The sequence below is a fragment of the Ailuropoda melanoleuca genome, chromosome 8 (assembly GCF_002007445.2).
Source record: "Ailuropoda melanoleuca isolate Jingjing chromosome 8, ASM200744v2, whole genome shotgun sequence".
NCBI lineage: Eukaryota > Metazoa > Chordata > Mammalia > Carnivora > Ursidae > Ailuropoda > Ailuropoda melanoleuca.
The window spans coordinates 80,015,689-80,032,319 of record NC_048225.1 but is presented as its reverse complement, the minus strand read 5'-3'; the positions used below and the strand labels follow the sequence as shown (position 1 = coordinate 80,032,319).

Here is a 16,631-nt window from a genome sequence, read left to right as displayed (position 1 = left end):
CTTGGCTGCAGAATTCTTTCTTTCAGCACTTTGAATATATCATGCCACTCTCTGCTGAAAAATCCACTGATAGCTTTATGGGGTTTCCCTTGTATGTAACTGATTTCCTTTCTCTTGCTGCTTTCAAAATTCCCTCTCTCTTTATCCCTGCTTTTGGCCATCTTATTTACTTTGTAAAAATATGAAACGCTTCACAAATTTGTGTGTCATCTTTGCACAAGGGCCATGCTAATCTTCTCTGTATCATTCCAATTTTAGTATATGTGCTGCCAAAGCAAGCACTAGGTTTACTTTTTATATTTAAATCTCTGATCTGCATTGAGTTAATTTCTTTATAAGGTATAAGATTCATATTGAAATTCATTTTCTTTTCTCTATGGATGTCCAATTGCTATAACACCATTTGCCGAAAATACTTATGGCTATTAATGTCTATAGTATATATAAAAATATTACTCCTTTCATTTCTCATAGTGGTTATATATTCTTTCTCTCTCATTTTCATTTCTTGATCAATTTTTCTAAGGGTTTATCAACTCTTTGTCCCTCCCCCCCCCAAAATTTAACTCTGTTAATTTTTTTCTAATTAATGTTTATCGTCTATTTTATTTCTTCTCTTATTTTTATTACTTCCTTCTGTCATCATTTTTTTAAATTTAATATGTTATGCTTTGCTGGTTTCTTGAGATGGATACCTAGCTCAGACATTTCCTTTTCTAAAATATAAAACTATAGATTCCACTCTACTTACAGATTCTTGTATATACCAATTTTGATAGGCCCTATTGTCATAATCATTTCATTTAAAATATGTTCCTATTTTCACTGCAGTTTATTCCTTGGCCCATGAGTTAAATAGAAGTGTATCACATAGTTTCCAAATATTTAGTGATTTCCTAGTTTTTTGTTGTTTTTGTTGTTATTGACTTCTACCTTATTTCCAATGATACAAGAGAGCAAAGACTTCATGATTGCAACTCTTTGTAGTTTACTTTTTGGCCCAGAACTCTCAGTAAATTTTCCATTGTACGTGAATACAATGTATATTCTTCACTGTTTAAGTATACTATATTGATTTTGTTCATTAAGTCCTATATTAATTATGTTTCAAACATTCTAGATCTCTACTAGATATTTATTTAGTTATTTTCTGAGAAAATTGTTTTTAAAATAACAACTATGATTGTGGATTTTTCTGTCTTCTTTTTATTTTTGTCAAATATTGCTTTACATACTTTAGGGCATGTTATTGGGTGCATAAATTTTATCATGGATTACATTCTCCGCTTCAATTTACTTTTTTATCATTGTAAAATATTTCTATTTATCTCTGGTAATATGTACTATCTTAAAGTTTACTTTATCTGATATAAGAAACCTACATTGACATTCTTGGACTAGTTTTAGTCCATTTGCATTTAATGTAATTACTAATATGTTAGGCCATAATCAGTATCTTACTTTTTGTTTCTATTTTTTCTGTTATTTATTCCTATTTTCTTTCCCTTTGTTGCCTTCACTGGATTATTTCATTTCCTGTTCTGTTAGCTTACAAAAGATCATTTATCATTTAATGGTCACCCTAAAGATCACAACATGTGTTTTTTACTTATTACTGTCTAAAATTACTAAAATCAGCACTTTTTCTAGATATAGGAAAGGAAAGGACCTTAAATTCTTGAACTTCATTTACTTTCTTTTCTGTCTTTTGTACAATTGTTGTTATATTTTAATTCTACATATATTTTAAACCAAAAAGACATTATTATTATTACTTTTAATATTTTTATCCTTTCTAGTATCATTCATTTCTTTATGCATGTCTCTACTTCCCATCTGGGGTCATTTTCTTTCTGCTTGCATAACTTCTTCAGTATTATTTTACTGCTGGTGTTAAACTATTTCCGTTTTTATCTGTCTGAAAATATTTTTAATTTTTTTTATTTTAGAAGATATTTTTGCTGAGTATTCTAAGTTGACAATTATTTTCTTTTTGCATTTAAAAAATGATATCTGTTGTTTTATGACTTCCATAGTTTCTGTTGAAAAGGCAGCATATGAACCTCACTGTCCTTTTAAAGTAATGTACATTTTTTCTCTAGCTACTTTTAAGCATTTTTTTCTTTGTCTTTGGTTGTTAAGCACTTTTGCTATAATGGGCCTAGTTGTGATTTTCTTTCTATTTTATCCTTCCTGAGGTTTGTAAAACATTTTGACTCCATTGTTTGTTATCTTCTGTCACTTTACAAGTCTCAGCCATTATCTCCTTGATATTCTTTCTGCCCCAATATCTTTCTCTTCTTCTTCTAAAACTCTAATTTACATCAGACAATTATCATCAGGTCTCAAATGTCTCAAGTTATTTTCTGTATTTTTCCAACACTTTTTCTCTCTGAGCTTCAATACTAACATTTTCTATAATTTTCTAGTTCTTTAATTCTCTCCCCTGCTCATAAACTTATCTATTAATTTCCTAATTTCAGTCTGTATTTTTTGTTCTAAAATTTCTGCTTAATTCGTTATTACAAATTTCAGTTCTCAGAAGATATTCTGCATTTTTAATATATATTTTGTAATATAGTAACCATAATTTTCCTCAAACCAATATCCTACAACTCCAATATCTGGGTAATCTGTAAGTCTGTATTTATTAATGATTGCTTTCTTCTTTGTTTAGCTAAGTTTTGGCCCTGTTTCTTGACATAACTAATAATTTTTTACTGATTGCTGGACATTGTGCATGACAACTTGCAGAGGCTCTTCATGATACTGTCTTCCTCCAGAGGAGGAAAGAAAATATTCAATTTTCTTTTGTTAGGCAGTTAAATATAGGCAAATGTCTTTCTCTCACACAGGGATTTAAGAGTGTTTCAGGCTGGATTTCAGGCTTTGTGTAATCTGGAATGTTTCTGTTTGGTGTCACACAAGGATGTCTCAAGGCCCCTCTTCCTTGATAGGGCCTGAACTCCAATTTTTTCTTCCCTCTACTATGAGACTCCTGAAACAACTGTTTGACTTTTTAATCTCTTAGTAGTTATTTTATACTTGTTTTCTTGACTGCTGGCCCTGAGAATGCATGGGTTAGTAGTTAGCAAATATCTTAAAATAAAATTATCAGCAAGATATCAGGCTTTTGGGGGGATTTCTATTTCTACGAAGATTTCTATTTCTTGGATGACTTGGATTGTCTGACCTTTAATTTTTGTCTCCCCAGTAGTGAGACTTCAGCAGACTCTAAGCTGCTCTCTGCTCTGCCACTATTCCTTTCACTGAGAATTTGGCAATTTCCCTGAATGGAAAAAAACAACTGAGTTATATATAGACCTCACTTCAATGCATTTTTCTTCTCACTGGGATTGGGCCCTCAAATCCTTGTTGTCTTAGCTACTGTCTGGTGTCTTCAAATAGCTTTTTTTTTCCTGGCATTTTATCCATTTTTATAGTTAAATGAATCTTATCAATGGCTCAGTTCCAATAAAGCTAGAAAACATTAAGTGGTCTGCTCTTAGTCCAGTGATTCTTATTAGGAGGCCAAGAGTTGTCTTCATAATGGCCGGGCAGATAGATCATTTCACTCATTTATGGAACATAAGGAATAGGAAGATCGGTAGGAGAAGGAAGGGAAGAAAGAAGAGGGGGTAAACAGAATGGGGAATGAACCATGAGAGACTGTGGACTCTGGGAAACAAACTGAGGGCTTCAGAGGGGAGGGGGGTGAGGGACTGGGATAGGCCAGTGATGGGTATTAAGGAGGGCACATATTGCATGGTGCACTGGGTGTTATATGCAAGTAATGAGTCATGGAACATTGCATCAAGAACTGGGGATGTACTGTATGGTGACTAATATAACACAATAAATATTATTTAAAAAAATAATAAAAAAATAAAGGTTTTCAAACACAGATTCAGTTCCCAACGATAGACCTGGGGCTCATGAAAACCATTGCCGGGTAAACCTTGCTGTCAGGACCCCCTCAAATATACACCAAAAATGTTACCATTGGCAAATCAGGTATGCACTAATTTGGGGAAACTTTTCTACAGTGTTATATGCTCCTCTGCTACCATTGTTTTTGACGAGGATAAGTCAAGACACTCAAACTCACTATTGCATGGATTATTGGAATATGACCTTCTAGCCTACCATGAAGGCTGGGATAAGACATTTGCTTTCATCTAGAAAGCACCACTAACCTCACAAATTTCTGATTTCTAATGTACTCCAAGCTGAAAATACAAAATTTAGTGATAAAAGGACTGCAGAGCCCTAAAACTGTATCAGATACTGTAGAGCCAATGTACTCAAACATACTAGCAAAGCATTCAGTTTGGATCACCACATGTTTAATTTTTTTATTTTCTCCTCCTTCACTTGAGATATGTAGCCTTTCTAAATGTTGACCTGATTCATTCCAGAGATTTTCATATTCTGTTCCTCCTGAACAGCAATAATATTTTTTCATCTATTGCTAACCTACTGCTTATCTTCCTTCTTCCCAAATCCATGATACTAGCTGTTGTTTGGAAAGTTTCTCATATTTTCTTTAATTATCAGTTCAACATGTTCTGGGCTCCACTTCACAATGACCCCATTACACATGGGTTTGACATATATAGCATTATGTGATCTTCCTTAAATTTATTTCTCTCTGCTTCATATTTGATTACTAAGAAGATTCACTTTGCATAACCTTTTTAAAATCATTTATGAAGTGATTTCCAATCTCTATAACCATTCTCTTTCCAACATGAAGATTCCTCCCAATTATGGTAATTCAGTTTTAAAATAAATTTTGGTAGATAGAATCCCACTCAAGACTCTTTGAAAGTACATACAAATTATATTTAATAATTACTTTTTATCCACATTAACTGACTTAATGACTTACTGATTGACCAGTAAGATTTCCTTTACAATAGCAATAACACATTATAAAAGGAATTATCTTTCTTAAGAATGTAGAGGTTCCACTCAGTATTAAGGTATCACCCTTTTCCTAGGTAAGCAGGCAAACTCAACCTGCCTAAACTTCCCAGGATTTGCTCAGGAGCCCAATCCTGGATCCATGGATGAGGAGCCATGCATGAAGCCCACAGGTCTTCTGTCACATTGATTACCGTAAGCCAGGCTTCACAGTCTAGCCACCTTCTTTGCTAATTTCCCCCTTGAGGCTCTCCAAGACATAAAATAGATCTTATTACACATCACCAACTTATTTATATCTAAATCATACATCTGTCTAGAACATCCTGAGTATTTGCCACTATTTGCTCTGATACCTCCTTCTTGTCTATATTGAAACATTTTGACAGATTCTCCCAAAAGCCATTCTCAGCCCAAGGCAGCTAATTCATTGAGTAAATTTATTTTTCTCCTTCTTTCTTTTTTCCTCAAACTCACTTCACATAATCATTTGGGGCCTGCTCAATTTTTCTACCATATTTGGTCTTCACTTCACTTACCCAGGTGACTAATGGCTTCCTTGTCCCAAGGCCAGGTGGCAGCACCAGCAAGGTCTTCCCGCACTGAGCTAGCAAAGTAGACATTGAGGAAGTGAGTACTGTTAAGCTGCAGTGCCTCCTTCAGCTCCTTCACACTCATGTATGCCCTGGAGAGCACACAAGAGAACAAGTATCACACCAAAGGATCAATACATAGAAAGCAGAACCATACCTAATCAGACTGACACTCCCAGCCAGCCCCTTTAGAGGGGCAGAGAGACAGAGACCAGGCTGTCCAATATAACAAAAAAGGCACTAGTACCCATTTGGGATATTTATTCCAAGATAAATAATATCTTACCTTTTTAGCACTATATTATTCATATGAATACTCAGTGTTTGAAGTCATACTCAATTCCCACTCTACATCTTGATTATTTCTTCAAGATAAATCCAATGATACTCCTAATTATTCACCCTGAATACTAACCCCAGGTCATGGTGAAGAAGACCTTCCAACTCTCAGTTTCCGGTTCCTTCTATCACACTGCATGACCATTATTATGATCAGAAGACCAACTGAATCTCTATTTCAGTATATGCTTGCTTTGGGCATTACTTAAAAAAAATGGCTAGGAAACATAAAGTAAAAAGAGGGAAAAAACAGATGAGTTATAGGTAGAAGAGGATATCATAAAGTTACTGCAAAGAGTAATTGTGTATATATATATATTTTTTTCCTTTGTAGTCCCTTAATCCATAGAAACTACTCCAACCCCAACTACCTTATGCTACCTACCAAGTATCATGACTGGTGGCCTTCAACGTAGTAGGCAATATTATGTTTGCACTTACGCACAGAAATAGAGGTCTATTAAAAACACATGCCATATGGCCCATAAAAAAAGGAAACAAGCATTTTATCTCTTTATAAGCTTATATATAGAGAAAGACCTTCACTTTTCTTGCATCTGTGAAACTTTAAACTTACCATAAGCAAACAGACTCACTCAACATTCTCACTGAAGAGCTATTTTAAGAACGAACAACTGAAGCAGAGCTCAGTGGCCCTTTGGATTCACTGGATACTTCCCATAGTGACCACAGTCTGCCACTCAAAAAGGGGAATATTCCTACCACAGCTTAAACTGGGCAGACAGCTCCCGCAACATTAGTTGGAAATTTCCTTTATAGATCATGCTTCATTGTTGCTGTTCTGATAGACAAGCTGAAATCCAGAAGCTCATGTTAGGACAGCATGACCCTTCTTCTATTGCTTGCTCTGCCTCCCAACCACACTGTTGATGCAATCTATTTAATCCACATGTAGGATATACTGGCAAGGAGAACCCAAGAAATAGAGATCCCAAGGAAGATTGTTTTTGTATTCTTTGGAACAGAACCAGAAAGAGGAATACAACTTAAGAAACAAAAAAAGATTCTGCTTTAGAATCAAAGATACTTGAGAGAAAAGAGATTTAAAAATACTTTTTCATTTTGACTTATAATATCTTGGAAAAATAGTTCTAAGCCCCAAGAAATCATCCAAATTCCATGAGGTGATGTCAGATGTGATCAGAGGGATATTCCTTCTGCAGCTTTCCTGGAGACACAATGTTTTCTGGACTGTTGCCTGGTTTTCCCTGGATATTAGTCACATTCTCTTTCCCTTTCTCCTTTATTAAAAATAATTACAATTTCCTGTATTGACAAATTGATGGTTTGGAGCTGTGATGACATCAAGTAATTCTTCAACATGGAGATGTAGGCCAAAAGAATGGAGCAGAGAGAGGGTGAATGGGAAAAGAGGGAAGGAAAGGAAAGGAAAGGATGGGAAATGAAAGGAATGGAAAGGACAAATAAGGGCAGAGAGAATCAGAGACTGAGCCTACACACAACTCAGGATACCAAGGAAGACAAGTCACACCCTTTCTCTGTTCCTATTCCAGAGTTCCTATTAAAATTGGGAGTTGGTAACTTGAGTTTTCTCTCTTTTCTCCTCCCTCACTTTCCCCAAATCCCCCAGTTCCTGGCATGGTTTACTTGGGCTATCTGTGTGTTACTGGCTTCTCCATCTGCCATTTACCAGTCTTGGCTGCCATCCTCTGTCCTCCCTCAACCCAGCAGTTCCACTAATTTCCCTTGAGCACCCTCCAAGAGGCCTCCTCCTCCACCACCAACCTCATTAGCTGGTTCTACTCATCTCCCTTTTTCTTCTTTGCCCAACCCTCTCTCCAGCCATAAATTACCCTTCCAGATGAGAGTATTTATGTCATGCTGGTGGCAAACTGGGTGTGGTTGCTCTAACTCCTGCACTCCACAGAGATATATGTAGACAGAAGTCAGCAAGTATAAGAAGGAGAATACATTTTAAAAAGCTCGAGACAGTTGGAAACAGTCATTAATTGAACTGATAGAAGAAAACCTTATTTTGTTGGAAACAAAGACTTTTTTCTAGATTTTTCCTTAATCTAAAATGGGGAAAACTTAGATATCAGTGTGTCTGCTTTATATGTAGAATGCCCTGCCTATTATAAAGTGTACACCTGTTCACAAGTTGATTGGAGCTAATAAAGATAAACATCTTACTAATATGACCAGAGCCTGGCTTAGATGTTGGGTGTGGAAAATGGATATTAGTCTTAAATTCAGAGATTTAGAAATGATTTGTGAAGAGATAGACTTGACATTCAGAATAACTTAATATTCAAGGAAAGGTCAAATGCTATACATAAATGTCATAAAAAGCATAAGCGTCTTGAACTGACCAGAACTAGGTATGAAAAGAAAGATGAACTACATTAATCTGCTTAATTTCTGCTAGGATCTCCCTTTGCCCATTCTCTCCATATTCTAGACCAAGGTACTCACCATAAACTTCTCCCTGAAGACTCAGACCAACCAAAGTGAAGTTGTGTTTTGATTTTTATAAAAATTGTCTCAGAAACGAGCTCTGCTTGAGACAGACATATCAAGTTGTTCTGCCCGCTGCTCAAGTCTGTTATTTCTGACATGGCCCCTGGAAGAATGCACACCTGCCTCACCATTTTATGACTGTGACCTACTGGGATTAACCACTACCTGGTATCCAGCACCTGTGTTTCTTTGTGCCCCAGACTTAGTGCATTCATTTTGATCCATGCTATGCTCCCTGACTGCTGACCCCCAGCCACTCTCCAGTGTCTAAGTGTACATGCAAGCCCCAACTCTTGCTTAGTTTCTGACTAAGTAAAAGTGAAAAAATACTTTAAAATGCCTACTTGTGCTCTAGCTTAATAGTCAGCTGAGTAAGTAACTCCTTTATAGACTGATAGAAATAATTTATAGACTGATAGAACAAAGCCAGAAAGAAGAAAAAGATCATGAGCTGTCTGAAGGACGTTGAACCAGTATCAAAAATTGGCATGTTGAAAACCAAGACATAAAGGATGCATGTGTGTCCTGAGATCTCAGAGCAAGCCCTCTCCAGAAGAAGACCCTGACTGCACTCTACAGGTATAAGGCAACCTCCATGACAACAAAACCAGATGCCCCCTAGGATTCTTGGGAACTTAGCCTCATGGAAACAACTGTGCCAAAGTTGGAATACTTTGGTTTGGTTAAATCAAAACCTTTCCGTTTTTACATGGTTCTCTACCCAACATGTACAGAAGGGTTCCATCTGCCACCCCATCTACTATTTATTTTGCCAACCACACTTCCTCCTGCTGCTGAATATCACCTTTGGCCTGCTCTCCCAACCCTTTCACTGTGCCCACACCATGGGGCTTATCAGTCTGCAGAGTACCAACTAGCGCTCTCCCCGTGCCCAGTGCAACTCTAAAAACTTAGTTTTTCTCCTTCTCTCAAAGTCCTCCCGCTCTTAGGTGCCTAGAACTCTACTACATCACCATACACTTTAGTCTTTTTATTTTCCCACCTCCTGGTTAGTCCCTATACAACAAGCGTTCAGCACCTTGCCCACACCCTTTTACTTCCCCACCTCCTATCACCCATTACTTGGGAAATTTCAACATCTGTGTGAAACATCACTGAAAACAGTCTTCTTTTTAACTTCCTTACCTCTAATTGCCCCCACGCCTCATATTCATGGTCAGACTGGTTTTTATTCCTGATCTCCTGTAAATCTTTAATTCTACTTGTCTATACTGTTACTTGTTTATGGTCACCTCCTCTCCAGGAATGATTTGAGATCACCATTCTCTCACTCCTCCTCTCCCACCGACCTCAATCTCTTATTCCCCTGACTCTTAGTAAATGATCTTGCCTCCTTCTTCAGTGATGAAACTGAAGCCATTCACGATGGACTCTAACACACACACACACACACACACACACACACACACACACATTCACTTCCTTACCTTTTTTTATGCCCTTATCTCTGGTCCCACAGGATGAAGTTTCTGAGCAAAGCATAGCTAACAGCCTCTCTTTTTCCTTCTCCCTTTTCAATTCAAACATCTTGAAAGAATAATTTCCTGATCTCCTATTCATTTCTTTTTTCCATGAACCCCCTAATCCCATGGTAACCAGGCTTTCATCGGCATCACTTTATCAAAACTGCTTTAGTTAAAATTGTCAGTGACCTCCAAATTGTCCCTCCCTACAAAAATGAAAAAAATTCAGTCACCTTCTTATGGGAATTCTTTATATTTAGTTGCTCCCTGCTCCTTAAAGTTTTCTACTTCCTCTGCTTTTTTTTGCAATGTTCTTTTCTGGTTGTATTCTTGCTTTTGAGACCACTCTCAAAAGGATTCCTCTTACCCCTTCTAATCCTTAAAAGTTATTCCCCAGGATTCTGTGGTCTTGTTTCTGGGACATTATTTTGCCATGCTCCTTGTTCACTATTGGAAACTCTTCTACTCCTAAACTTTGAAGCACAATCAGTCTTTGGATAACATACACACACACACACATGAGATATATCTATGATACGTGTGTGTGTGTATTACTATAGAGTAGCTTCTTGTTTCTCTTTTATGGCAGGACATCTCCACCTAGATCATACACAGAAATCTTCAGGTCAAAATGTCAATCCGATGGGTGGTTCTACCTGAGCACAAAAGAAATTTCAGTGAATCTGAAATAGTGGTCTAACCAATGAATCTGTGGACATCTTTTACATGGATAGATACGCAGAAGGGTTGAGGGTTGAGTTTTGGCTAAACACAGAGGAAGTATGTATTGTATCCATGGAAAGATAAAAAGGCAAAGACAAGGGAAGGACCACGGTGGCATCTGTCCCCTACTTAATTTTACAGACTGGATTTTGAACTCCTCAGGAAAAACCAAAAAACACTCTTTTCATAAAATTAGTGCAACCCAGGATACACAAGCCACGCTTTAAGGCCTAATGACACAATGAAGCACCAGTTGAGGACAGGGAATACTCTCTCTATTTCTGGAAAGAATTAAGGGATGTCAGCACCATTCTAGCACTGAGAGTTTTACAACCTTGAGTTATATTAGAAGCCAGCTCTCTCAGGAAGCTGGCTTTTCCCTAGAGAAACAGTGAGGGCACAAGCATCATTTGGAAATGATGCATGTTAGTAGAGAAGGTAAACACCATTGCCAGTGTTGAATGGCAAACAGTGGGAGAACCACAGAACCTAGTGGCCATGAATTTTTAAGGCATACCCTTCTGGAACTCCCAAAAATACTAGAGAAAGGGGACTGTATGAGGGTAAGATTTTGGTTATATATTGAACATGTAATTTGATTGTTAATGGTAATATGACCTCATTCATGCCCACAGGGCTGTATGAACTGGGTTTATCTCTGAAACTAAACTCAGTCTTTTTCCCCACAGCTACTTCTTCAGTGTCCCTCTCTGAATTGGTGCTACTCCTATTATCCTCTCCATGACACAAGTCGAAAACCCAGGATTCCTCTCTCATTCCCCCTTCTCTTCTTCTCCACTCTCCTCAATATAATCAACCACCTCCTAAATCGTCCCAGGAGGACACCATGATGATGACTGGTTCTCTTCTGAATGCCATAAAAGAGGCCAGATATCATCATAACTAGGACGTTAGCAACTGGGAATATATTTTTTCTTCAAAATCAAATAGGAAAAACCTGACGAAACTTACTACACCCAAAACATTAACTCAGTTTTGCTAATTCATATGAGAATGAGTAACACTACTAGAAGAAAAATGGAATTATTCTTTAGAAATATGTAAATGTTGGATGCCTGGGTGGCTCAGTCAGTTAAGTGTCCAAATCTTGATTTTGGCTTAGGTCCTGATAGGGTCATGGGCTTGAGCCCTGTGTCAGGCTCTGAGCTCAGCATGGAATCTGCTTGAGATTCTCCCTCTCTCCCTCTGCCCCTCCCCCTAATCATTCTCCTTCTCTGTGTCTCTTTCTCTCTCTCTCTCTCAAATAAATAAATAAATCTTCAGAAATGCTTAAGTGTAGTAAGAGCTTGAGGCTGCAATAAAAGAAGTAACTAGAGATCAAAACAGTCTGAAGTCCAGTGTCATAATATCTTTGGTTGTAGGCAGAATCATGTTCCCAAAGATGTCCGTGCCCTGGAGCCTGGGGATATGTTAACTTACATGGCAAAAGGGACTTTGCAGAGGTGATCAAAAGTACTGACCTTACGATGAGAAGATTTTTCTGGGTTATCTGAGTGGGCCCAATCTAATTACACAAGTCCTTAGAAGCAGAGAAAGCATACAATCAAAGAAAGAGATGTGTCAATGGAAGCCAAGTCAGACAAATGCTACCTTGCCGGTTTTGAAGATGAAGGATGGCATCTGGAAGCCAAAGAATGTGGGTGGCCTGTAGAAGCTGGAGAAAGCAAACAAATGGCTTCTCTCCTAGAGCCTTCAGAAAGATATGCAGCCCTAACAACACCGATATTAGCCTGGTGAGACTTATGTCAAACTTCTGACCCACAGGACTGTAAGATAATATTTTTGTGTTGTTTTCAGCCAGTAAGCTTGTTGTAGAAAGAACAGAAAATAAATATAACTTTTTTTACTTAAATATAATATCTTTGGAAAAGAAAAGAACATATGGAGATTGAACATACAGCTTCAGAAGATAGTAACAAAATAATGGATTTGTTTTAAGAGACCCTGTCCTGGGGCACCTGGGTGGCTCAGCCTGTGAGCCTCTGCCTTAGGCTCAGGTCATGATCTCAGGGTCCTGGGATCTAGCCCCTCCCTCTCCCTTTGCCTGCTGCTCCCCCTGCTTGTGCTCTCTCTCTTTCTGTATCAAATAAATAAATAAATCTTTAAAAGAGAGAGAGAGAGAGACCCTGTCCTGTGATTATAGAATTATGGGCTCAAGGGGAGGAAAGAGTAATTCCCACCATTCAGTTCTTGGCAGTAGCTTGCCTACCTTAACAAGGGAGCCATACCCTGATATTGATTTGGAAGATGAGTGTGAAAATACCCACATAACTTGTTAGGTCCAGATAAGGCAAGAGAAGAACATAGCAGAGGAGGTACTCAGTAGAATTAAGAGAACATGATCAAACCAATGGTCATAAGTAGCCAGTGTGTCACTATCCTGAGGAACACAGGCTCCCAAGCCAGGATGACTGGGTCTTAAGTCCCTCCTCTTCCACTAACTGGCCATGTGACATTGGCAAGGCACCAAGCATTGCTACAGCTCGGTGTCCTCATCTAGAATGGGAATAATGAAGCATCTACTGTATATAATTATTGGGAGGAAAAAATGAAATAGCATCTATAAAACGACACATAAGCATTCAACGAACCTTACATTAGTCATAACAGTACCTATGGCCTCAGATGACTGCATAGCTGGCAACACAGTTCAAACATCGTAATATAGGAAAGCAAGTATCATCTCAAAGACCTGATGGGGAACTAGTCATGGGTTATGTCTCAGGAGGGGCAGACCTTGCTTATAAGAAAAAAATTAAAATGAAATGGAGGCAACACCACAGTGCAAAAAAGAAGCAAACACAACTTAAATCTAAAACCTGAAGTAAACCCACCATGAAAAGCTTGGAGTGAAAATAAAATAACAACGAATCTTTTCTAGGCACAAACTATAGCTGGCCTTGTCAGGCAGGGGATAGTTTTGATTCTTCCCAAAAGAGTTTCCAAAATTGACACAAAATAAAAATACAGTGATGATCCAGAACTTCAGACAAGACTCTCTGCCAAAAGGCCAATTCTGCTAATAACAATTGCAGCCCTTCTGATAAATACTTTCCCTGACTTCCTGATAATATCTCTCAAAAGTTCAAGAAACAACAAAGAGATCTAAGAGTGTGATTTCAATTCTTACTAATAGGAAAGAACTATCTGGTGACATGGGGTGGATGAGTTCCTTCAATGAAAGAAACTACATTTTACTTTTTCCAACAGCGGAGGCTGGGGAAACAAGGACAAGTTCCAAAAGGGAGGAATGATTCCTTAACCCAAGATTCTCAAGAGTGAAATGGCCCTTTGGAAGCAGAAGTATATAAACTTTGAAAATGCACTGAATTCTAGATTGTCCCAATAAAGGTGAAAGGAGCCAAGAAACATCAAAAAGAACCAGGTTTGATAAAGGAACTATCTGCGAAGCTAAAACTTTAAAACATCACATGTAGATTTTGGGAAGAGGAATAGCATAAAACTGTAAGAAAAATGGGTCAAAAAAGATAAAGCTGAGGACAACCATAAACATGAAAAAACTGCAACGAATGATAAATTTTTAAATTTCCATTTTTCAGAATAATAAGAAAAGTAGAAAGAGAGTATGATGACACAGAAGGGAAAAAAAGCTGAACTCTTCAATGTCTGCCTTGCTGTCAAGATAAAAAACTGTGAAAGGGCAAATCTATTCAATAATTCATTAACCTGGCAATCATTTATTTGCCCTATAATAGTGATCAAAATTAATTGAGTCCCAGCTTTATAACAGATGCTTCATATATATTTTCTCATGGAAAGCTCACAACAATCCTGTAAGGTTAGTGTATTTATTTTACTTTACAAATAAGAAACTCAAGTTTACAGAATTAAAGTCACTTGCCCCAAACCACACAGCTTGTAAGTTTTGGAGGCAAGTTTTAAACTCAAGTTCTTCTAACTCCAAAGCACACAACCTTTCTTCTATTCTTTTTTTTTTTTTAAGATTTTATTTATTTATTTATTTATTTATTTATTTATTTTATTTTTTTATTTGACAGAGAGAGAGAGAGCACAAGTCGGGGGAGCAGCGGAGGGAGAGGGAGAAGCAGGCTCCCCACTGAGCAGGGAACCTGATGCGGGACTTGATCCCAGGACCCTGAGATCATGACCTGAGCCGAAGGCAGCCGTTTAACCAACTGAGCCACCCCTTTTTTCTGTTCTTAAATTGGTTTCCCTAGCATCTGTGAGTCACTGTGTTGGGCCCTGGCAATAAAAAGATACATAATATATGATTCTTGTTTTTAAGAAACTCAGTCTTGCATAATTGTACTGCAGGGTGACAGGCACTATAACAGCAGTCACACAAATGACACTTATCATGATGAGCCCTGAGTAACGTACAGAATTGTTGAATCACTATATTGTACACCTGGAACTAACATAATTCTGTATGTTAGCTAAACTGGGATTACAATTTTTTAAAAAATTACATGGAAGAACAGAGGATGAAGTGAAAAATAGGGTAGGAGAACCGGATGTTCATAAGGCTCTGTGAACTTCGTGGCGGAGGCCGTGAATTGGTTTGCGCTGATTATTCTCCCCTCCTTCTAGTGTGTTCCCGTTCTGGAGGACAGAAAGGTTGAATTCCACTTTTTTCCAATTCTCTTGTACCTAGGGATCTGGATGTGATTTAGAGTCTGCCAATCAGTTGTGCACTAGTTGTAAGATGGCAGAGAGATGAAGACCTTACTGCTTTTCCTTTCTCCGCCTGCAAGCATAGCTGGGTGAGAGCATTCTAGCCGCCGCATTAGGGTGCAGAGTGCAGGCTGGGCGGCAAACACTTGTTCCTGGTGCGCACCTAGGGGGCACAGCATGACTGCAACGGTGGTTTCCTGAGCAGCACACAGTGTGTTCCCAAATCCAGCACTTCTACAGGGAACCCCAGAATCCCCCTGCCACCACCGCTTCCTGTCTGTGGCAAGGGTAGGGGGCAGCCCCACTGGCAGGCCTGTTCTTCAGTGCTGTTCTGAGAGAGATTCCCAGATGCCCAACGTAATCCTACAACTCCAGCCCTTCTATAAAATCTTTATAAGCAACAAAATTCCCATATTTAATCCTTCTTAGTTAGAATGGTAACAATGCTTTGCAGTTTGTTTGTTTTTTTCAACTAAATATTGACTGATTCAGAGATGATATTCCAGCTGTGTTTTCCACATTTGATTTTGGGTCTCAGGGCAGAAAAGTCAGGAAAGATATAGTCAAGCCAAAGATAAACATATGACCAAAAGAAACTAGAAGTCCTACTTGATGGAAGAAATAGTGCAAGAATTGTTTTTGAATGAACTAGTCTCTGGAATCATTAGACTTCTACTCTAAAATCCCACAAAGGACATGTTTGGGCAGTTACATACCAACGAATCTTTACAGGTGATGGAGAGGTGCAAGATGGCCAAAGACTGAAGGGTATTTCAAATTCCTTTAGAAGAAGGAGAGATTTGGAAACTACAGATCAGTGAGCTCAGTGTCAGCTCCCAGAAATATTTCTAATGTGTTATTAAATAAGCAAATTTTTACTACTTAGGTAAGACAAAGTTGATTATGGAAACTACCATGGACTTCTTAGGAAAAAAAATCATGCGCAGGTAATCACACTTCTTTTACTGTTGATTGGGTGTTTTATTGGATTTGCTAGAGTAGATGATTCCTTAGAGAAATGCACCTTGATTTAATAGGACATGTGATACATCACTCATGAAATCTCTATAAGGAGGGTGGAGTAATGTGTACAGTTATGCGTTCATAACAACTTACACCAAATTTGGGGACTGCCTGAAGGGAAGTTTTTAATATCTTGGCCAAGGTGTCTGTATTTGCCCCCATTTCACTGGGTCACATAATCAATGTCTTGCAAGAATTCATACAATATAAGTTTATCGAGTTTACAAATGACACTAACTGAAGAGAGACCATATGCTGGGTGGCAGAATAAAGACTCAAATAGGTCTCACAGAGCAATAATTATAGGGGTAAACTCAAAAGGTAAAATTCAAAAGTTTCAAATGTAAACCCAACGTTAAACACA

The 16,631-nt window shown here is 38.0% G+C and overlaps 1 protein-coding gene and 1 non-coding gene across 4 annotated transcripts in view; both read right to left on the bottom strand.

The window, feature by feature from the left end:
• Positions 1-16,631, bottom strand: part of PAPPA2 (pappalysin 2) — a 258,494-nt gene that overhangs the window by 159,838 nt on the left and 82,025 nt on the right. For all 3 annotated transcript variants that reach the window (XM_019801273.2, XM_019801274.2, XM_019801275.2), the window contains exon 3: positions 5,466-5,611. In XM_019801273.2, coding sequence (XP_019656832.2) covers positions 5,466-5,611 — 146 coding nt within the window. The remainder of the gene's footprint in view (positions 1-5,465; positions 5,612-16,631) is intronic.
• Positions 176-282, bottom strand: LOC117803654. The gene has a single exon (XR_004627591.1). It is a non-coding gene; the product is annotated as a U6 spliceosomal RNA (small nuclear RNA).